This window comes from Oncorhynchus mykiss, chromosome 3 (genome assembly GCF_013265735.2).
Source record: "Oncorhynchus mykiss isolate Arlee chromosome 3, USDA_OmykA_1.1, whole genome shotgun sequence".
Taxonomy (NCBI): domain Eukaryota; kingdom Metazoa; phylum Chordata; class Actinopteri; order Salmoniformes; family Salmonidae; genus Oncorhynchus; species Oncorhynchus mykiss.
In genome coordinates, this window is record NC_048567.1 from 39,644,863 (window position 1) to 39,669,135 (window position 24,273).

Here is a 24,273-nt window from a genome sequence, read left to right on the forward strand (position 1 = left end):
ATATGTGTAAATGCTGCTGCTAGGGAAAAAACTTTGGCCGGTGGTAAAAGAGTCTAGAGAAGAAGGGAAGAGAGCATCTTTCAGCGGTCCAGGAAAGAAGCTTGATTGCCAGTACGTCAAGTGAATGTTATGAGAGTACTGAATGTTTTGAAAACAGGTATATAGTATGGGGCCAATTTCACACAATATGTATTGAATTTCAAATAAAATAAATTGTAAACAAGAAAAGTAAAGTTGAAAATGTAAACAGGATATTTTCGAAGACAGTGAAATAATGGATGTTGAAATCAAAACCAAACAATTGAAAGCAAAATGTATAGAAATGTTTTTTGCCACCGTAAGGTTTCTCATCAACTGAGGATTTTATTTATTTAACCTTTATTTAACTAGGCAAGTCAGTTAAGAACAAATTCTTATTTACAATGACGGCAAACCAAAAGACAAAAGGCCTACTGCGGAGACGGGGCCTGGGATTCAATTTTTTTTATGCAATATAGATATAGGACAAAAAACACATCACAACAAGAGAGACACCTAAAGACAACAACATAACAAGGCAGCAACACATAACACAGCATGGTAGCAACACAACATGACAACAACATGGTAGCAACACAATATGGTAGCAGCACAAAAACATGATACAAACGTTCACTGTAAAAAATATTGTGCCCCTTTTACTTAAAACATTTTTGGTAACTATTTGCATCAGCTTTTTTAAGTAAATCCAACAAGGAGGATATTTTAAGTATAATACACTTCGATTTAAATATATGAAGTGCAATCTACTAACTGGATCTCAAAAATTCCTTTCATTCAACTTAATTTTATCAGGTTCAGAACATTTTTGTTGTTGTTGACCTGCTTAAATCCTTCAAGTCCCATAACTAATGTTATAAGTCTAATATACTTAATGTAATCAGTATAATCAGTACTAATATTGTACGTTTAATTTCCTGAATTTACTCAGTATCGTAATTGATATTCTATGTTTTATCAACAAATGTATTTTGCTCAGTTACTTATGGTACTCAGGTTAGTAAAATGTATTTAAATTGGGTTCCTACTACTCAAATATATACTCACAACTATACTTAAAAAGCTGATGCAAATAGTTACCTCAATATACTTAGGATAATTTACAAAAAAGTATCATTTCTATACAAGGGAATATGCAAAAGAAACAGTGTTCAACTTCAAACTTCCACACCTTTATTTTGAATAAAATAAATGTTATCATTTTATAATTTTTTCAAACTTCAATCTCAAATTGTCCCTTAAACCCTACTTTTTAGGCAATCATATTTTGTCATCTGTAAGCAATCTGAGTACAACTACACCTTGCCTCATTAGGCAAAGTTACATCCAGATAGCTTGCACCTGACTACAAATACTTTTAAATCTTCACAACTGCATAAGGTTTAGGTGATAGTTTGGGATTAGCACTTTGACCTCACATCTTGTACAGTTTGGCAAAACATTTCTGGTGGTCTGTGTACCCCTTAACAACAAAGAAATATTTTAACAAACATAAATTAACGATTTGTCTTAATAGACTTTACACAAAGCACAATATGAACTTTAGCTCAAATACAACCTCATTCAAACGGTTTTATATTAATCAAAACATGGGTTTTCAAAACATACATTGCACATATTGTTACAAAATATATGCCAAATTCTCCCTTAAACCTGACTCTATATGCACTAGTGAAGCCCATATGGACATATTTTTGACAGGTATAAGCATTCTGGGAATAACTCCACCATGCCTCCTTAGGTAAAGTTACATCCATATAGCTTGCACCTGACAAATAATCTCAGATATCCACTAGTGCATATGGACTAAGTTTTAAAACAAAGCTGTTTTTTTAAACAGGAATTGACAATGTATTTTATGACTTCACCTGACAAAGAGCATCATGGGAACTGTAGCGCTTATACCACCTAGCAACTAGCTTTTCAGCTTACTGAGTAGGGTTTAGACCACAGTTTGAGTGGCCCTTTGAGAGTTCTCATTGGTATCTTTAGATATCTCTGAAAACAAGTAACTTCATCTTTAGAGCTTGGACGCGTGGGGAGGTCCTGAGATCATCAAGTTCCAAGAATAGTTTTTGGAACACCTCAAAGGTATACTTCAGTTCTTTGGGGTACTTTAGATTTAAGCCATAGATGAGGCCAGCCAGGACCTCCTCTCCTCTGCTCCTTCGATGCAGATCCCATGCTCTGTATTCTGGTGCAGATCCCATGCTCTATATTCTGGTACAGATCCTTCACAGTGAACACCTTCATCACATGCTGAACAAGGTTCTCTCGGATCATGGTGTCGTCAGCATCCGGGGTGAAAGAAAATAAGAAATAACAGACTAGGCTACTAGATTAACTGTGCAACTTGAGAGGAGAGAGAGGGAAGATCTAATTTAGAGATAAATAAGGATACAAAAATAAAAACCTTTACCTTGTATTCTGTGATAAGTTCTTCAACCCTCTCACCGAGGTATATGATCAGGCCACGGATTACACTTTCCTGGCTGGTGTTGCACTGTAATATGATGTTATACAAATAATTGCATTTAATACCGGCAAATAAATACACAGTACAACCTATATACTATTGTGAAAGTGTTACTGTGCATACCCCATACAGAACTTCAAGGATTTTCTGCATGTCCTCCTTTACAGCACCTCCTTTTGTCTTAAACAAGTCCAATAGTTTTGGTGTATATTTGTCCAGCTTCTGGATAAAGGTGGACTCAAGAGCAACAGTTGTAATTCTTCTCAAGTCTTCCTTAATCTGAGAGAGAGGAGACGGGGGAGGAAACATCTTCTGATCAGATAAGGACAAAGGATGATCTGAGAGCCAGAATGCTATTAGGAAACCCCTCCCAAAGCATGTGCAGAGTGAGAATGTTTAGACTAATCTTTAATACATATTTAATTGTAGATTAGAATATTAGGGCAAGACAACACAAAATATTTAAATCAATACACATTTTTTACCTACATTGACTGTACCTGAATGGGTTCAAACAAGGCTGGCCAGCTATCTTTGAAGTCCTTCACAGGAAGGGCCTGAATGACATCTTGTCTTCGATATGAGAAGGTCCTTGCCATTTTGGCACTCACAATGTTGTGGTTGTCACGTATTTGTACTTCTCCCAGTAGCTCCACTCGCTCCCTCTCCAGGGTCTCATCTGTTTCTCCAGCAGGGTGGGGTGGGAGGTCATTTACCTCCGCCTTCTTTGTTTTGTTTATGTTCTTGGCAACGGGCTTGTCCTCTGGTGATTTTCTCTTGACAGAGTTCACTTCCAGTTCTAGGCAACCAATTCCTCTCAGTTTCGATCTGTAATTGCCCATCTTGTACTTTCGGCTGGTTTGCCATCCGTACAGGCCTGAGAAGGACCCAAGCTCTTTAAGACATGGGTGTTTTTTTTACCAAAGCTTCTGCAACCTGCCAAATTTGTAGACTTGACGGATAGGCTCTAAACTGGAAGATCCTTTCAGACAGTTTTTCCAGGATGTCTGATTTCACAGGCAGATTGTTGAGTAGTGTTCCATCCTTCATGTGTGCTTCATTAGCTGCCTCAAGAATGAGCTCTGTATCATAAGCAAAGCGAGGAACTTCAAACTCAGATGGCCACGGACTGGAGCGTTGGGAAGAGGTACTTTCTGGAGAGGACAATATCACAGTATCACGTGATCCAAGGCAGCACCTCTCATCTGATGTATCTGTGGAGATGTTATTGAGTTCTTGTACATTTAAAGTAATAAGAGGTGGGCCGTCAAGGTCAACCACTTTGATGGTGTCTTTATCCTTTAGGTCTTCAGTATCAAGCAAAGAAAATAACTGATCTCCATATGCACTCTCCATGTATTGTAGAACAAATTATTTTTGAAGCTGAAATGTCTCTTGCACAATTGTGCCAAGCTCAGCCACAGTAGCAGGGATTCCAAAAGGCAATGTTAGCTTACGGATATCAGGGGCCCTCCAATAGGACCCGTAGCCTGATGTTTCTGTTCTGTTGTAGCGAAAGTGATCCTGTCAAGAAAAAATGAATAAAAGTTATCAAATGGGTATGATGTCAAACATTGGTATTCCATTAAATCGATATCAAGTGCTGCTTACTAGATCTCATAATAATAAACATGCAAAACCAAGCATTTCTATTCTACACTAAATATTACATTCGGTATGAGCTCTATGAGCAATGCATTTTTTTAAACCCATGTATAAATACACCAAATTTAAAACTATTCAATTTTAAAAGATTGTTACCTAATATTACAGGCAAATATGGTGCTTCAGGGTTACCATGCACTTTTGGCCAACAGCATATGCTGTTAGTGGGTAGATGTCTGCCAATTCCTTTTGCTCAATGACCTTAAGCTTCTGTGTGGATTCCAGCTCAAACCCCCTAAGGTGCTCATTATACCAAGCATTCTGAACACTTGGCAATAAAAGCGAGTTCACCATGAACAACGTTCATTATAAGTATTTCAACAAAGTCTGGTAGACCTCCAGTCGATCCGTAGGTTAGGATCCTTCCAACCGAGTAGTTGGTACCATTGCAGGAAAGTGTGTTTGCCATCTGAACAAAAGTCTCATCTGGAAAAGAAAATTGTACCGCTTCCTTTATGTCATCCTTTAACACTTCCAAAGCAACAGTGGACAGCTTTGTGGCAGATAGGGCAGGCTTGACAAGATTGGTGCCATGCAGATGGTACGCAAGCATTAGTTGATGCTTCACTGCAAGAGACAGCAAAATGTTTTGAAAGGTGTTGGTCTGTCGAACAATCCGCTTAAAAACTGTTTAGCTTCAAAGCGCATAGTCCAAAAAGCTATAAGGGGTCCAAATGCCTTCATCAGCTGCGGGTAGGTAGTGTTCAATGAAATTATGTTTTGGGATAAGACTATCCCGAGGAAAAACCTCTAAGAATCTATGCCTGTGCTCTGAGATCTTGCTGTCAAGGTACCAAATTGATTATTCTGTGTGAATTGGCAAAACCACAAGTTCAACAATATCTTTGAGGTCCATAAGAATTTCCCATGATGGTTCACCTACAGGTATTTTAGTTCCTATAATGAATGGAAGCAGATGCAGTAGGGCACTAGTTTTCATGAGCATTTCCTCCAATACTTATTTTCCTTGGATTCATCAAGTCAAGAGGAATTGATTCTGGGCAGTCAGTTTTATCTATCCGCTTACAGGGGAACTGTGTGCTAAGATTGTTGAGTTCCAACAGAGTAAAATATGTATTATTGATTAAAACCTTTAAGCACAATGCTAGTTCCAGAGGCAGGATTCCCTCAAAAAAAATCATACAGCACATCTGGTGGATAGCCAGACAGTACATCAAAATGTTTCAGTTTCTCAGCCAAAGCACACTGCTTTTTCACACCATAGTAATGTATTAAGGTTGGATTTTCTAAAACTGTCTGTATTTGTTCAGAATGTTGCTGCTTTGTTCTGGGTTGGAATGCCCCAGTTCTACCTTATTTTACCTGGATCACAGATAGCTCTGCAAAACAGAACCTGCAGACATGCGTTGCACTAAAACCTTCTACAAATCCACCAATAGAGTGGGTTCCGAGATTATCTGCCGCCACACAAAAAACAGTGCCCTTCAGTATCTTTCCCAGCACAGGAATAAAAAGTCCTTCCTCCTCTAATTGTGCAAGATCTTTTAAAAGTGGCTCTAGCACCTTCCCATATCCATATGTTTTAACATCAGCAGCCTTGCAGAGAACAGCTAAGTAAATAGACTTGAGTGTAGACCTAAACTGTAATGGGACATTTTCCAACACCCAATAGACTCCTGTGATTTTGTGATTTTTGTGGGATGTTCCAAGGGGATTGCACACTTCAAAGTCATCAACATAGAGAAGTAAAGATAGGGTTAATTCATCTCCTGATAAACAGTAATTTTCTTTGAAATGTGTGCCATCATAAAAATACTCCTACTTTTTAAAGCTTTCTCCTGAATGTCCTTGTTGCTCAATACTTGTAACAGTGACTGCAGAATAGGAACATACTGTAAACTTCTTCCTTTCTTTGCATCAAGTATATATTCTACCGGCTCCACCACAGAAACGTTTTCTTAAACTGCTTCCTCTTGTACGGTGTGGCGAGGGGTCTATCCGGCCCTAAAACTGTGCTCATTGTCACACCCTGGCCTTAGTATTTTGTGTTTTCTTTATTATTTTGGTCAGGCCAGGGTGTGACATGGGTATTTATGTGGTGTGTTTTGTCTAGGGTTTTTTTTGTAGGTTATGGGATTGTGGTTTGGTGAAGTAGTCTAGGTAAGTCTATGGTTGCCTAGAGTGGTTCTCAATCAGAGGCAGGTGTTTATCGTTGTCTCTGATTGGGAACCATATTTAGGCAGCCATATTATTTGAGTGTTTCGTGGGTGATTGTTCCTGTCTCTGTGTTTGTTTGCACCAGATAGGGCTGTTTTGGTTTTTCACGGTTATTGTTTTTGTATATTGTTTGTGTTTTCATCTTTATTAAAGGTGTTTACAAATAACCACGCTGCATTTTGGTCCTCCTCTCTTTCAACAGAAGAAAAGTGTAACACTCACGGGATTTGTCACAGACATCTTGAACCAAATCTGAGATTATGTAATTGTCAATTACACAGCCATGTTTCCTTAAACAGGAATTAACAATGTATTATATGACTGGACCTGACACAGAGCACGATATGAATTGCAGTTCCTCTACTCCCTCATTGATACACTTGTTTGACACATTGTAAATACTTTCCAATTTTAGCAAAAGGTGACATTTTTTGCTCAGTGTCATTTTGTAATTCTTGTTCTTCTATAGTTTCCTCCTCTTCTATTTGAATAGTCAATATGTTTTTGTATTATAGTTCTAAAGTCGCCCAGAGAATGAGGATTGTGTTTTCGACTCCTATGAGATGAAAGCGTACCATATACATTTGTTCTGAATCCGCATTTGTCAAATACACAGAGGACATGCTTCTACACCTGCATTGTTTGGGGTTTTAGGCTGGGTTTCTGTACAGCACTTTGTGACATCAGCTGATGTAAGAAGGGCTTTAGAAATACATTTGATTGATTGATAGACAGTTTCGTGTTTCTTTAGATGGTTTCCAAGGTGTTAAAAAAAAAAAAATCTGTTGAAAAACTGCAAGCTCTGCAAATTTCACATTTTAAAGAAAATACCTCTCCTGGCCTTACTGACTTGCCAGTTGCATGTTGCCTTGACAAATGTATCTTAAGGGAACCCCATGTTTTGAAGGAACAGATGCAATCTGGGTGGAGGCAGGGCAGTGTTCGATTACGTCCATGCCTCAGTCTATAGTGCTTCAAAAGTTCTGTTTATTTGAATGCAGCAAAACTGCAGATCATTGCGTCTTACATTGCATGTGCCGCCTGATCCCTACGGAATTAAGATACAATCAATTATTTTTGTGTGTATATATAAGCTTAAAACATTATTACTATATTATATGCTATCTCATTCTAAAATAAGGAAGACACATTGTCAATACCTGCCTGGGCGACAACGCATTGTGTAAAACACTAATAGGGCCCTATGAAATACTTTTGCTGTTTTATTTTCTGAAATTCCGTGTTTACTTTTTGTTGCCTAACTTGTTCAAACCATTTGGTTTATTTAAAAATACAGGATATATCTACTACCGATTATTCACATTAATGTTGGGAAACTGTAATAAAAATATCCTGCGTATCCTGTCCGAGGGGTACCGTGTATTCTGTTTAAATTTCTGGATTCCGCATTGCGGAAATCATAGGGCTTTATAAGCCCTAATGTGAGCTACAATCAAAAAACAGACATTTGAAGATATTTACATACCTTGTCAATGTATTCTGGAAAATATGGTCTGTCCAGTACTCAGGAACATCTGAATACGTGAATACCTATAACGTTACCTAAAAAAGAGGAGTTGTATTAAAATCTATGACAATGTCAGGAAAATAAAACTCGACTTCAGCTTTAGATAGCTAGCAGAAACATCTCAATCCTAGCTGACTTGGAAGAGCTGCTTGTTATCTATCTTACTAGCCAGCCCAGTTATTTCATTTAGCTAGTTTGGCTGTTAGATTATTGACTAAATGGCTTCTGCACAAGGTCAAGGTTTGCACTGCTTCCTTGAACATGTTGTGAATATGTGAACAACAAGGTTTCTGCAAGGACAGGTGTAGCTAGATACAGTGCCTTGCGAAAGTATTCGGCCCCCTTGAACTTTGCGACCTTTTGCCACATTTCAGGCTTCAAACATAAAGATATTGTATTTTTTTGTGAAGAATCAACAACAAGTGGGACACAATCATGAAGTGGAACGACATTTATTGGATATTTCAAACTTTTTTAACAAATCAAAAACTGAAAAATTGGGCGTGCAAAATTATTCAGCCCCCTTAAGTTAATACTTTGTAGCGCCACCTTTTGCTGTGATTACAGCTGTAAGTCTCTTGGGGTATGTCTCTATCAGTTTTGCACATCGAGAGACTGACATTTTTTCCCATTCCTCCTTGCAAAACAGCTCGAGCTCAGTGAGGTTGGATGGAGAGCATTTGTGAACAGCAGTTTTCAGTTCTTTCCACAGATTCTCGATTGGATTCAGGTCTGGACTTTGACTTGGCCATTCTAACACCTGGATATGTTTATTTTTTAACCATTCCATTGTAGATTTTGCTTTATGTTTTGGATCATTGTCTTGTTGGAAGACAAATCTCCGTCCCAGTCTCAGGTCTTTTACAGACTCCATCAGGTTTTCTTCCAGAATGGTCCTGTATTTGGCTCCATCCATCTTCCCATCAATTTTAACCATCTTCCCTGTCCCTGCTGAAGAAAAGCAGGCCCAAACCATGATGCTGCCACCACCATGTTTGACAGTGGGGATGGTGTGTTCAGCTGTGTTGCTTTTACGCCAAACATAAAGTTTTGCATTGTTGCCAAAAAGTTCAATTTTGGTTTCATCTGACCAGAGCACCTTCTTCCACATGTTTGGTGTGTCTCCCAGGTGGCTTGTGGCAAACTTTAAACGACACTTTTTATGGATATCTTTAAGAAATGGCTTTCTTCTTGCCACTCTTCCATAAAGACCAGATTTGTGCAATATACGACTGATTGTTGTCCTATGGACAGAGTCTCCCACCTCAGCTGTAGATCTCTGCAGTTCATCCGGAGTGATCATGGGCCTCTTGGCTGCATCTCTGATCAGTCTTCTCCTTGTATGAGCTGAAAGTTTAGAGGGACAGCCAGGTCTTGGTAGATTTGCAGTGGTCTGATACTCCTTCCATTTCAATATTATCGCTTGCACAGTGCTCCTTTGGGATGTTTAAAGCTTGGGAAATCTTTTTGTATACAAATCCGGCTTTAAACAGTATCTCGGACCTGCCTGGTGTGTTCCTTGTTCTTCATGATGCTCTCTGCGCTTTTGACGGACCTCTGAGACTATCACAGTGCAGGTGCATTTATACGGAGACTTGATTACATACAGGTGGATTGTATTTATCATCATTAGTCATTTAGGTCAACATTGGATCATTCAGAGATCCTCACTGAACTTCTGGAGAGAGTTTGCTGCACTGAAAGTAAAGGGGCTGAATAATTTTGCACGCCCAATTTTTCAGTTTTTGATTTGTTAAAAAAGTTTGAAATATCCAATAAATGTCATTACACTTCATGATTGTGTCCCACTTGTTGTTGATTCTTCACAAAAAAATACAGTTTTATATCTTTATGTTTGAAGCCTGAAATGTGGCAAAAGGTCGCAAAGTTCAAGGGGGCCGAATACTTTCGCAAGGCACTGTAGCTAGCTACGTATTGTTCGTTCCTGTCTCTGCCTGGCTAGCTTGCCTAGCAGGCAAACATTAAATTGCATGGGCAAATATGTGTAGACAGATCCAAACTACATTCCAAGTTATAATTTGGTCCTTACTTGCCTCATGGCCATTCCAGAGGAGAAAGATCAAGACAAAGTCTGTTGAAATGTTCCAAGCACAATTGACATTCAGAACTAGATTTAGCATGTCAGTCCAACATAATAATGATACTTTGAATATCATATTTTTAAGTTGTTGGTTGTTACTTTTTGTTCTAATTTAGAAGCATATTATCTTGGATTTTTATTTGCAAATTAGTCTTTTTCAACACAAATTAAGTATTATATTCCAAAATGTAAGGAAAACCAAAAACCTATTATTTTAAGAAAAAAATCATTGATTTTCTTTTGCAATCTTTACTTAAGCCCGTGGTTCATTTTTTACAGTGTTATTGGGCAAAGTCAACAGCACAAAGGTCAAGAAGGTAGAGACAACAATACATCATACAAAGCAGCCACAACTGTCAGTAAGAGTGTCCATGATTGAATCTTTGAATGAAGAGATTGAGATAAAACTGTCCAGTTTGAGTGTCTGTTGCAGCTCATTCCTGTCACTAGCTGCAGCGAACTGAAAAGAGGAGCGACCCAGGGATGTGTGTGCTTTGGGGACCTTTAACAGAATGTGACTGGCAGAACGAGTGTTGTATGTGGAGAATGAGGGCTGCAGTAGATATCTCAGATAGGGAGGGAGGCCTTAAGAGGGTTTTATAAATAAGCATCAACCAGTGGGTCTTGCAACAGGTATACAGAGATGACCGGTTTACAGAGGAGTAGAGTGCAGTGATGTGTCCTATAAGGAGCATTGGTGGCAAATCTGATGGCCGAATAGTAAAGAACATCAAGCTGCTCGAGAGCACCCTTACCTGCTGATCTATAAATTATGTCTCCGTAATCTAGCATGGGTAGGATGGTCATCTGAATCAGGGATAGTTTGGCAACTGGGGTGAAAGAGGAGCGATTACAAGAGGAAACCAAGTCTAGATTTAAACTTATCCTGCAGCTTTGATATGTGCTGAGAGAAGGACAGCACCATCTAGCCATACTCCCAAGTACTTGTATGAGGTGAGTACCTCAAGCTCTAAAGCCTCAGAGGTAGTAGTAACACCTGTGGGAAGAAGGGCCTTCTTACCAAAACACATGACCTTTGTTTTGGAGGTGTTCAGAACAAGGTAAGGGTAGTGTCACTTTCGTTTAGAGATGGATTGGACCAAAGTGCAGCGTCGTAGGCATACATTTCACTTTTATTTAAATGACACTGAAAAAAACAACAACAACAACAACAAAAAATAACGTAACTCTACATTCAGTGCAGAAAGCAACTACACACAAACAAGATCCCACAAACTAAAGGTGGAAAAAAAGGCTGCCTAAGTATGATCCTCAATCAGAGACAACGATAGACAGCTGCTTCTGATTGGGAACCATACCCACCCAAATCACACCCTGACCTAACCAAATAGAGAAATAAAAAGGCTCTCTAAGGTCAGAACGTGACAGGTAGAGAAAGCTTGTTGGACACTAAGAAAGCTTTGTTGTAGAGCATTTAACACACAATTTGGGGAGGGGCCAGCTGAGTATAAGTCTGTATCATCTGCATATAAATGGATGCGAGAGCTTCCTACTGCCTGAGCTATGTTGTTGATGTCAATTAAGAAAAGCGTGGGGCCTAGGGTTGAGACAGCAGATTTTCTGACTTTAAACACTGCACTCTTTGAGAGAGGTAGTTAGCAAACCAGGCCAAAGACCCCTCAGAGACACCAGTACTCCTTAGCCGGAACACGAGAATGGAATGGTCTACCATATCAAAAGCTTTGGCCAAGTCAATAAAAATAGCAGCACAATATTGCTTAGAATCAAGGGCATTGAGGACCTTTAAGGTTGCAGTGACACATCCATAACCTGAGTAGAAACCAGACTGCATTCCCGAGAGAATACTATAGACATCAAGAAAGCCAGTCAGTTGATTATTGACAAGTTTTTCCAACACTTTTGATAAACAGGGCAAACTAGAAATAGGCCTATAACAGTTAGGATCAGCTTGATCTCCCCCTTTAAATAAAGGACGAACTGTGGCTGCCTTCCAAGCAATGGGAACCTCCCCAGAAAGGAGAGACAGGCTTTGCGATGATAGGGGCAGCAACCTTAAAGAAGAAAGGGTCTAAAGTTTGGGGTCAAGTTTAAGGAGCTCCTTTAGCACCTCGGACTCAGTGACTGCCTGCAGGGTGAAACTTTGTAGCGGGGCAGGGGAAAAAGAGGGAGAAGAATCGGGGATAGTTGCATTAGAAGGGGTGGGAGATGAGGAAATGTTGGATGGGCAAGGAGGCATGGCATAGTCAAATAGGAATCCTGACTTAATGAAGTGGTGATTAAAGACCTCAGCCATGTGCTTCTTGTCTGTAACAACCACATCATCAACATTAAGGGACATGGGCAGCTGTGAGGAGGAGGGTTTATTCTCCAGGTCCTTAACCGTTTTCCAGAACTTCTTGGGGTTAGACCCACAGAGAGAGAACTGCTCCTTAAAGTAACTAACTTTGGCCTTCCGGATAGCCTGAGTGCACTTATTTCTAATTTGCCTGAACGATAGCCAGTCAGTCTAAGTATGCATGTGCCAAGCCTTTCGCCAAATGCAATTCCTGAGGTGGAGTAACTCTGCAAGATCACAGTCGAACCAGGGTCTGAACCTGTTTTTAATCCTCATTCTCACGGGGGCGTGTTTGTTAACAATACCACTGAAAATAACAAAAAAGAAGGTCCAAGCTTCTTCAACAGAGGGGATCAAGCTGATGCTATATCATTTTACAGAGGCCAGTTCATGCTTGCTTCAGGCTTGCTCATTAAAGTTTTTTAGCAAGCGTCTATGACAAATCAGGACAGGTCGTTTCACTCACAGGCCTTACAAACACAGGCTGTAAAATAGTGATCACTAAGGTCATTACAGAAAACACCAGACTGATACCTATCAAGATTATTTGTAAGGATAACATTAAGGAGGGTAGCCTTTTCTAGGTGTTTGGAGTCATACCTTGTGGGATTGGTGATAATCTGAGAAAGATTTAGGGAGTCCCATTGCTTTAGGGCTTGGTCCCGTGGTTTAAGCATGTCCCAGTTTAGGTCACCTAGCAGGACAAATTCAGACTTAGTGTAAGGGGCCAGGAGAGAGCTTAGGGCATGTAGGGTACAGGCCGGGGCTGATGGAGGACGATAGCACCCAGCAACAGTCAACAAAGAGCTATTTGAAAGCTTCATGCTTAAAACCAGCATATCAAATTGTTTGGGGACAGACTTTGTGGAGACAACCGAGCACTGAAGGTGATCCTTGGTAAAGATTGCCACTCCCCCACCTTTGGAAGATATGTCTTGCAGAAAAAGGTTATAACCAGAAAGGTTAACATCAGTATTCAAAACACTCTTCCTTAACCACGTCTCAGCAATGACCAACACATCTGGATTGGAGCTGTGAACCCACACTTTCAATTGATCCATTTTAGCAGAAATCAGTGAAGCAGATATCAGAGCGCAAGTTAGAATTGGGGATAGCAACAGTAGGTGGGCCAGGGTGAACGTGCACATTTCTGGATATCATCAACAGTAATAGAATCAAGGCACGGCATAATACAGGGAGAGCTCTGCAGTGCTGATTTATGACATCTGAATGTGCATCAGACGGCAACAAGATCATATTGTACAGCAATTTAATCAGGTAACATGAATACAAAGGACAGTGGGGCGGCAGGTAGCCGAGTAGTTAAGAGTGTTGGGCTAGTAACCGAAAGGTTGCTAGATTGAATCCCTGACAAGGTAAAAATCTGTTGTTCTGCCCCTGAACAAGGCAGTTAACCCACTGTTCCTAGGCCGTCATTGAAAATAAGAATGTATTCTTAACTGACTTGCCTAGTTAAATAAAGGTGAAATAAAAACAAAGAATATTGAAATGCTACATGTTAAAAAGGTGGACTTTGTATTTTTATTGATATGGTAAAAAAATGTACAGCACAAGAGTAGAAGTAGAAGAAAATTGAATGCTGCTGAACGTTTTTTGGGCGTTGTGATTTCACAGCCGAGCCAGTGCAGGAAATCCTGTCAGTGAATGTTCCGCCATCACAGGCCCCTGAGTAGGGATGTATTTAGCAGTGGACTGTGATTGAAGAGGTGGGATGGTTTTTCTTAGTTGACGTGTTTAATTTTGTATTATGTCGTTTTTCCCATTTCCCGTAATGTTTTGTTTGTGTCTTATTCAATACCCCGTCCAGCTGGTGGTGGTAATGCAACATTAACATTGGATGCCAACCGCTCTTAAACCCCATCGAAGAAGAAAAATAGATAACTTCTCTTGAACATGGTTTCGTCTTTTTGGAGAGATGTCGTAGGGGTTGGTCTATTTGCCCTGGCTCATGCTGCTTTCTCAGCGGCACAACGTAAGTGCGATACAATAAGATACACATATCTGGCCTTTTATTTCGCTGTTTAGATCTAAATACACAGTCATATCAACCATGCAGTGTACTGCGGCCTGTTAACTAGCGCGTGCTAGCTAACTTTCGTTAAACATAAACCAAACCAGTTTATCAAGCGAGGAAGAATTAACCTTAAACCAGATGGCTAACTACTAGCTAGCGATTTAGCATGTAATGTTATTGGCACAGTATGCAGCTAGCTGGTACCGTCGGGACAGAACATGTTTTAGTTCACAGACACGTCAAAGCTACTGACGTTACAGTAGCTAACAATGTCTTGCTGCCAACGCGTTCTGTTAGATGTACGTGACTTTATATTAACACGTACTCAATGAAAAACAAGGAATCAAATCAAGGTTTATTGGTCGCGTACACAATTTAGCAGGTTTATTGGTCGCGTACACAATTTAGCAGGTTTTATAGCGGGTGCAGCGAAATCCTTATCCTAACAATACATTTGAATTGTCTGACATTTTACTGCATGGGGAAAAAAGACAGGGAATCAAGAACTGCGGGATGAATCTGATTAAATAGCAGCGAGGCAGTAATCCAATGCAATCTACGTATGTACTATGTGAGAATTTACACAAGATCAGCTAGAATTGAATGTAAAAAAGTTCATACACTACCGTTCAGAAGCTTAGAAATGTCCTTGTTTTTTAAAGAAAAGCGCATATTTTTGTCCATTAAAATAACATCAACTTGATCAGAAATACATTGTAGACATTGACAATGTGGTAAATGACTATCATAGCTGGAAACGGCAGATTTTTTAAATATATTTTTTTATCTATTTTTATGGAATATAAACAATGTACAGTAGAAATATTATGAGCTATGTCGGGGATACAGTATTTAAATACTGTGTGAAATGGGAAATTACGAGTGGTTTAATATCTATAGCGTGGGACAGCATTGGCTTTGTGTATGTGTTTGTGAGTATGTAGTGTGTGTGATAGCTTGTGTGTTTTGTGTGAGTAAGCATCACCTGGTAGACGGCTAGCGATAGCTGTTCAACAGTGATGGCCTGGTAATACAAGCTGTTTTTTAGCCTCTCGGTCTGAGCTAAGATGCAGCTGTCCTGTCTCTGTTGGGCGATAGCTGAGTGAACAGTCAGTGGCTCGGGACAGTCGGGTGGCTGAGGTCCTTAATGATCTTCTTGGCCTTCCTTTGACACCATGTGCTGTAGATGTCCAGGAGGGCAGGCAGCATTGTGATGCGTTGGGCTGCCTGCACCACCCTCTGGAGAGCTGTGCGGTTGAGGGCAGATCAATTGCCGTACCAGGCGGTGATGCAGCCTGACAGAATGCTCTAATGGTGCAGCTGTAGAGTTCGTGAGGGTCTTAGTGGTAGTGTTGTGTTCGAGACCACCTAAACTGAGACTGATTCAAGTCAGAACCGGGAGACCGGCTAGGGGTCTGAGACTTCCCCCAGTCACCATTCATTAATAGTGAGCATGCAACTTTCAAACAATGTACCCCACTCTTTCCTACCAGTGAGTCAAGGAAATTCTGATGAACTTGAGGATATTTTTCAACTAAAGTAAAGAACAGTAATGTTACAAGTAAAGTAGGAAGCCCAGGTTTCAATAGACAATAAGATATTGTGTCGTGAAGGAGTGTGACTACATTAGCCTGGCGAAGTGGTTTTATGGGCTGGCTGAATGGGAGCTGATAATTATTAATTTTCACTCCACTGGTCTCGGTAAGAAATGACTAGTTGTCATTTTCCGAGACCGAGTCAAGACAGGGTAAAAATGTATCCAACACAGACAAAACCGAGACCGGTCTCGAGTACTACACCACTGGTTAGGGGCCATGGCAAAACATTTTTTTAGCTGCCTGAGGTTGTAGAGGCACTTTTGTGCCTTCACCACGATGTCGGTGTGGCGAGACAATTTCAGGTCCTCAGTGATGTGCGCTCCGAGGAACTTAAAGCTTTTGAATAGAGGTCGACCGATTATGATTTTTCAACGCCGATACTGATTATTGGAAGACAAAAAAAAAAAAAAATAGAGTTTAAGTTGCCTGTGATGAATGTTGAAAACAAAAACTGTAATTTCTATATGCAGGAAATCCTATTTTAATAATGGACATGGTAAGAATTGACTACCAAAGTGCGAGTCATAATTCCCATGACACCTAGCAAAATCTGAAAAGCGTTCATTCATTTATTCCATAGGATATTTTTAGATTAACTTAAAATAAGGTCTGTGTCTTGTGTAGGCTTATACCACCTTGCCAATTTTACAACTGTGTAGATATCCATAGGACAAGGTAACTCTGATCAATATTGGCTAAATATAAGCAAAGATCTTTTTTTTTTTTTTTTTTGTAGAGTGGATTTATGAAAATATTTTGACAAACGTTACCTTATCCTAGTGAGATTTACACGGGTATCAAAACGCCCAGGTGGTTTAAGCCTGCACGAAACACAGACCTTATTTGAATTAGATCAAAACATTCTCTATGGAAGACATGAACATAACGAAGGAACCCCTTCAAGTTCAGCCGCAAGTTATTACAGAAATTATAACGCGTCGACTATTTCTCTCTAAACCATATACCTTTGACTATTACGAGCCTGCTGCTGCCTACCACCCCTCAGTCAGACTGCTCTATCAAATATCAAATCATAGACTTAACTATAATAAACACACAGAAATACGAGCCTTAGGTCAAATCCGGAAACTTATCACCTCAAACAAAACGTTTATTCCGTTCTGTATTTTTCTAACGGGTGGCATCCATGAGTCTAAATATTCCTGTTACATTGCACAACCTTCAATGTTATGTAAAATTCTGGCAAATTAGTTCGCAAAGAGCCAGGCAGCCCAAACTGTTGCATATACCCTGACTCTGTGTACAATGAATGCAAGAGAAGTGACACAATTTCACCTGGTTAATATTGCCTGCTAACCTGGATTTATTTTGGTTAAATATGCAGGTTTAAAAATATATAATTGTGTATTGATTTTAAGAAAGGCATTGAATTTATGGTTAAGTACACATTGGAGCAACGACAGTCGTTGATTGATTGTTTTTTATAAGGTAAGTTTAATGCTAAGTTTGCAACTTACCTTGGCTTACTGCATTCGCGTAACAGGCAGTCAGTCTCCTCGTGAGGCAGGTGGTTAGAGCGTTGGACTAGTTAACTGTAAGGTTACAAGATTGGATCCCCGAGCTGACAAGGTAAAAAACTGTCGTACTGCCTCGTTCCTAGGCCGTCATTGAAAATAAGAATGTGTTGTTTAACGGACTTGCCTAGTTAAATAAAGCTGTAAAAAAAAATTACTAAAATAATCGGCACCCAAAAATACCGATTTCCGATTGTTATGAAAACTTGAAATCGGCCATTCCGATTAATCGTCCAACCTCCACTTTTGACCCTATCCACTGCGACCCTGAGGATCGGGTGTGATTTCTCTTCTGTCTCCTGTAGTCCAGGATAAGCTCCTTCGATTTGTTAAGAGAGAGGTTATTTCCCTGGCTCTGACCTACTCCCTGTAGTCTCTCGCTGTTAGTATTCAGGCCTACCACTCTTGTGTAGTCAACAAACTTGATTGAGTTATAGTTGTGCATGGCTACACAGTCATGGGTGAACAGAGAGTACAGCAGGGGGCTAAGCACATCCGTGGAGGAGGGGGTGGCTCTGTGTTGAGGATCAGTGTACAGAGTCATTTCCTACCCTCACCACCTGGTGTCGTCCCGTCAGGAAATCCACGATCCAGTTGGAAGCTATGCTCCAAAAGCCAAAGTACTAACAGTTACGCAAGTTACCTTGCCGCTTGCAACATCTGCTATGGATGCAGTGAGACTAGCTACCCACTTGTCTCAGCTGTAGCCACATTGATTCCAGTGTGATAAATGTTGTTCTTTTCCCCCACCAGATCGATCCTACATGCGATTGACAGAAAAAGAAAATGAAACCCTACCAATAGATGTAAGTTATTTAATACTAAATAGCAAGTAAGTTATTCCATTCTTTGATGTAGATCCATTCTATTAATTGTACCGTTTTGACTTAACATATTTCAAAATAAAAATATATCTATTGTTTTAATTTTGTTTTGCAGATTGTTTTACAGACTTTGTTAGCTTTTGTTCTGACCATTTATGGTATTGTCCACATCTCTGGAGAGTTTAAAGATATGGATGCATCCTCAGAGCTGAAAAACAAGTAAGCCTTCATTTCAGTAATTATATTTATTATGGATCCCCATTAGCTCAGCAGCTACTCTTCCTGGGGTCCACCAGAATTGAGACAGTTTTCAATTTTAAAAACATTACAATACATTTCACAACACATTAAGTGTGTGCCCTCAGGCCACGCCACTACTCTACTACCACATATCTACAACTCAAAATCCATGTATATGCGTGTGTCTCTTCACAGTCCCCACTGTTGCATGTGGTGTATTTTTATATTTTTTTTTTATCTGATTCTACTGCAGTATCAGTTACTTGATGTTGAATAGAGTTCCATGTAGTCATGGCTTTATGTAGTACTGTGTGCCTCCCATAGTCTGTTCTGGACTTGGGGACTGTGAAGAGACCTCTGGTGGCATGTCTTGTGGGGGTTTGCATGGGTGTCCGAGCTGTGTGCCAGTAGTTTAGACAGACCGCTCGACGCATTCAACATGTCAATACTTCTCACAAATACAAGTAGTGTTGAAGTCAAGCTCTCCTCTACTTTGAGCCATGAGATTGACATGCATATTATTAATGTTAGCGCTCCGTGTACATTTAAGGGCCAGCTGTCCTGTTCTGTGCCAATTGTAAGTTTCCGAGGTCCCTTTATGTGGCACCTGACCACACAAATGAACAGTAGTCCAGGTGCGACAAAACTAGGTCCTGTAGGACCTGCCTTATTGATAGTGTTATTAAGAAGGCAGAGCAGCACTTTATCATGGACAGACTTCTCGCCATCTTAGCTTCTGTTGTAGATACACTACAGTTGAAAAGTTTGGGGTCACTTAGAAATGTCCTTGTTTTTGAAAGAAAGGCAAAACATTTTTGTACATTAAAATAACATCTAATCGATCAGAAATACAGTTTAGACATTGTTAATGTTGTAAATGACAATTGTAGCTGGAAACGGCCAATTAAAACAAAAATATGGAATATCTACATAGAGGCCCATTATCAGCAACCATCACTCCTGTGGTCCAATGGCATGTTGTGTTAGATAATCCAAGTTTATCATTTTAAAAGGCTAATTGATCATTAGAAAACCCTTTTGCAATTATGTTAGCACAGCTGAAACTGTTGTTCTGATTTAAAGAAGCAATAAAACTGGCCTTTAGACTAGTTGAGTATCTGGAGCATCAGCATTTGTGGGTTCAATTACAGGCTCAAAATGGTCAGAAACAAAGACCTTTCTTCTGAAACTCGTCAGTCTGTTCTTGTTCTGAGAAATGATGGCTATTCCATGCGAGAAATTGCCAAGAAAATGAAGATCTCGTACAATGCGGTGTACTACTCCAGTCACAGAACACCGTGAACTGGCTCTCACCAGAATAGAAAGAGGAGTGGGACGCCCCGGTGCACAACTGAGTAAGAGGACAAGTACATTACAGTGTCTAGTTTGAGAAACAGACACCTCACAAGTCCTCAACTGGCAGCATCATTAAATAGTACCTGCAAAACACCAGTCTCAACATCAACAGTGAAGAGATGATTCCAGGATGCTGGCCAGAAGGCCACCCCATTCTGAAACCGACTGCAGCTCTTTGTTAAGTGTTCCAGGGATTTCACTTGTTGTAGTTGGCATGTATAGTGTTGCAAATCAGCATAATAATTGACTTGCCTATATGAGTGGCCCTATTGTTATTGACCTATCGCACTGAACATAATCATGAGTATAGTTCAAACTATTCACTGCCCTCTTCTCATTTTTTAGGACGTTTGACACATTGAGGAACCACCCGTCTTTCTACATGTTCAATCATCGTGGTAGGGTGCTCTTCTGCTCTCCCAACCGAGAGGTCTCCAACATCCCAAACGCAGAGGCCCTGCGAAACCCCCTGCGGCTACGCAAGCTGAAGCATTTGCACTGATACTTGCCTTCCCCACCCACATGTCTTTATTTCTGTGCACAGATAAGCTTTTTGGTTGGAACCCACAAAGTAATTTCTTCTACTTTTAATTTGCCTTAGTACATATATTAATATGCTGTACAAATGTGCATCTCCTCCCATAAAAATGGTTACCATATTTAACTCCTGACTGTCAACCAGTCTGACTGTCAACAGTTTTTCAGGCAGATTTTTTTGTATATAATTGTAATTGCTTAGAAGTAAACGGATTTGACACATCTTCCCCTTACTTAGGTAAGGGTAGGGTAAGCTGTATGTGTCAAATCCTTTAAGACTTCCTAAGCAAGTGTTCCCCTTTTTTAGACAAGGGGCATGATGTTTTGTTTGCCACAATACAGCTGTCTGGAACTATTTTTTAATTTTTTTTATCTGCAGATATGAGATTTTGTTTTATCTAGTAAAAAGTCTACACTTCTGTTGAGAGAATTCATGACCTGATCTCCTGGAGTTTAAAATTAGGCTTTGGTGATTATTCTGTATGCAATAAAGTTACCACGGTCATTGAAGTCACACAGGTCAAGCCTGAAGGATGCAGCATGGAAAGCAGAGTAAGTCAGTGTTAGAGCAATGCTAATGACACTGTGAACACAAAGTAGAGACTAATGGTACATTTTGTTTGGGCAGTGTTTTTTATTTGGCCTTTTAAGATTCAACATAGTGTTTTAACTTAAAATCTATGATGTTGTCAGTGTGTTAGATGCATTTCTGCATTTATTGGTCGAAGAAAACCGAATGCATTTAATGTCTTGCAGATATACGCTACATGACCAAAAATATATGGACACCTGCTCGTCGATCTCATTCCAAAATCGTGGGTATTAATATGGATTAATTTGCTGCTAAGACAGCCTCTACTCTTCTGGGAAGGCTTTGCACTAGATGTTGGAACATTGCTGCGCGGACTTGCTTCCATTCAGCCACAAGTGCATTTTTGAGGTCGGACACATGTTGGGTGATTAGGCCTGGCTCGCAGTCGGAGTTCTAATTAATCCCAAAGGTGTTCGATGGAGTTGAGGTCGGTGCTTTGTGCAAGCCAGTTGAGTTCTTCCACACCGACTGCTACAAACTATTTCTGTATGGACTTTGCGTTGTGCATGGGGGCATGGTCATGCTGAGACAAGTAATGCCCTTTCTCAAACTGTTGCCACAAAGTTGTAAGAACAGAATTGTCTAGAATGTCATTGTATGCTGTAGCGTTAAGATTTTCCTTCACTAGAGCTAAATGGGAGCCTAGCCCATTATTCCTCCTCAACCAAACTTAACAGTTGGCACTATGCATTGGGGCAGGTAGCACTCTCCTGGCATACGCCAAACCCCGATTTGTCCCTCGGACTGCAGGATGGTGAAGTGTGCTTCATCACCCCAGAGAACGCATTTCCAAGCTTTACACAACTACAGTCGACGCTTGGCATTGCACATAGTGGTCTTAGGCTTGTGTGCGGATGCTCGGTCATGGAAACCCATTTCATGAAGCCCCTGAACAGTTTTTTTTTTGTTTGTGTTGATATTGCTTTCAGAGGCAGTTTGGAACTTGGTAGTGAGTGTTGCAACCGAGTACAGAGTTTTTACGCGCTTCAGCACGTGGCGGTCCTGTTCTGTTAGCTTGTGTGGCCTACCACTTCGCGGCTGAGCTGTTGTTGCTCCTAAACATTTCCACATCACAGTAACAGCACTTACAGTTGACCGGGGCAGATCTAGCAGGGCAGACGTTTTATGAACTGACTTGTTGGAAAGGTGGGGTCCTATGACGGTGCCACATTGAAAGTCACTGCGTTCTTCAGTAAGGCAATTCAATGTCACGCTATGGAGATTGCATGGCTGTGCTCGTTTTTATACACCTGCCAGCAATAAGTGAAATGGCTAAATCCACAAATTTGAAGGGCTGTCCACATACTTTTGTCTATATATTGTGTATCTGTGGATTAGGATGCATTAGTTAGGTTTTATAGATTGTGCATACTTTAGGGCTCCCAGTGAGCTTAGTCCCAAATGGCACCCTATCCTGTATAGTGCAATACTTTTGCCATTTGGCACGCACACAATGACTACATCAAAAGCTTGTGTCTTTACAAGCTTGTTGGATGCATTTGCAGTATGTTTTGCCCAATATGAACTGAATGGTGAATAATGTCTTGTACCATTTTGGAGTCAATTTTATTGTAAGAATAGATGTTTCTGATCACTTCTATATCCATGTGGAGGCTACAATGATTATGGATAATCATGAATGAATTGTGGATAATTTAGGTTAGCATGTTTGGTTGTAGCCTCTGAACTGCATCTCACTCATCATGATTTTTTTTTTCATTACTTTTCTTAATCATGTCATAAGGATTAATTGAGAAGTGTTCAGAAACAGGAGTCATTTAAGAAAATTACTCAAGTCCTCATTCACCATTCAGTTACTATTGGGGGTAAAACGCAACCCAAACAAACTGTAAATGCATCCAATGACTTTAGTCACAAGCTTGATGTTGCCAATGCATGCAAGGAATATGGGACCAAAAACTAATATACGTTTGACTACTTTAATACACTTTAAGTGTATATGTCAAAATAGTTATGACTTCTTCACATGGGGGGGACTAGATACCTAGTGGTTTCATTTCTAATCAGTAAAATATTTATGAAAATCCCTCAAATAAAAGGTGCCCTAGTCTCAAATCCAAAATGTGGGAGTATAGAGACAAATCTAAAATCTTACTTATTTATATGGGCTGGAGTAAAATCTAATTTGGAATTTTAAGCAATTGGACATTACAAACTTTGTCCATGCACAACATTTAATAAAGCACTTAGAACCTTTTGAAATCTTTGTTTTTGTTTCTTTAAAAAAAAAGCATACGATTTTAAAATTGACTTTATATAAGTTTACAGTTTAATGGGCTTTATACAACTTTTACTTTCAAAATATATATTCTTTATGTTCTGGTTTGAACACCATCCACAAATGTTTTTTTTTAATGTTTTCATTTAAAAAATAAACTTGGGGAAAAAGAAAATGGGTAACTTGTGTATATTCTCAGAAAAATTGTTCAACTGTGCTAGTCAAGATGGCTGACGAAGGGGGAGCAGAGATTTTGGTTGACCACACAGTTCTTCCAGGAGATAGTCAATGGGGACACCCAAATGCCACCCTATATACAGTACTGCACTACTGGAGAGGGGAGTGAGTTGGCCAAGCTCCAGTTCAAAACCTCAAGATGGGACCCCAACAGCTGGCATCCTCAGCCACTGCACCAATGTTTGTTTGCAAGCCCACAGGTGTTCCTTAATCTAGTGGTTGCCTGGCTGACCGGTGTATTTTTCCACTCAAAGTAGTCGCTTGGTGGTTGCCCACTTGTAGAAATGCCCGTTGGTTGGCCTTAAAACCGTCCGTCCGTCCGTAGGTTTAAGGGATGGTTAGGGTTGAGGTTAGGGTTAGGTTGAGAATGGTTAGGGTTAGGTTTTAGAATGGTGAGGGTTATGGGTGGGCGTTTCAAATTGGTAGGGTTAGGTAGGTCTTTCAAGGTCTGTTTGTCAACGGAAGTGAAAAGCATAGTTCAACCTAGGAGTTACTCCCCATCTGATCCTTCTTTTTATCTCCATGTTGTCTATGTATTTACTCCGTGTCCGTCTGTCTGTAGTCCTGGATGTTTTCAATCATAAGTAGAATTAAGAGTTATTCCCTTCCAGGATCCTAACTCTGAATTGACCCATGTCTAGTCAAATCCAGCTGGTTTGTTTTGGTTAAACTCGATGTGGGATCAGGCAAAAGCCCTCGAGTTGTGCAGGTCCGGCCCTCAGTTGGTTGCCATGTGTCCCTGTCGAGTGGTATTGTCATTGGTGTCCAGGTCCGCT

At 40.1% G+C, this 24,273-nt stretch overlaps 2 protein-coding genes across 4 annotated transcripts; one reads left to right on the forward strand and one right to left on the reverse strand.

The window, feature by feature from the left end:
* Positions 1-1,192: 1,192 nt before the first annotated feature.
* On the reverse strand, positions 1,193-15,717 carry LOC110519961. 3 transcript variants are annotated; one of them, XR_002472914.2, is made up of 5 exons: positions 15,325-15,717; positions 7,845-7,921; positions 3,016-4,039; positions 2,639-2,794; positions 1,193-2,542 (listed from the first exon to the last, which is right to left on the reverse strand). XR_002472914.2 is itself a non-coding variant. In XM_036974079.1 (4 exons), the coding sequence occupies exons 2-4, from the start codon at positions 3,355-3,357 to the stop codon at positions 2,375-2,377; spliced, it is 666 nt and encodes a 221-aa protein (XP_036829974.1). In that variant the 5' UTR covers positions 3,358-4,039; positions 7,845-8,099; the 3' UTR covers positions 1,193-2,374. The 3 variants fall into 3 exon arrangements, 1 of the variants encoding a protein (XP_036829974.1); XR_002472915.2 differs by lacking the exon at positions 15,325-15,717 and having other exon boundaries at positions 3,005-4,039; positions 7,845-8,104; XM_036974079.1 differs by lacking the exon at positions 15,325-15,717 and having other exon boundaries at positions 7,845-8,099.
* On the forward strand, positions 13,891-23,435 carry LOC110519960 (membrane magnesium transporter 1). Its single transcript, XM_021596874.2, has 5 exons — positions 13,891-14,031; positions 14,133-14,297; positions 18,226-18,278; positions 18,412-18,515; positions 20,238-23,435. The coding sequence occupies exons 2-5, from the start codon at positions 14,219-14,221 to the stop codon at positions 20,392-20,394; spliced, it is 393 nt and encodes a 130-aa protein (XP_021452549.1). The 5' UTR covers positions 13,891-14,031; positions 14,133-14,218; the 3' UTR covers positions 20,395-23,435.
* The last annotated feature ends 838 nt before the right edge of the window (positions 23,436-24,273 follow it).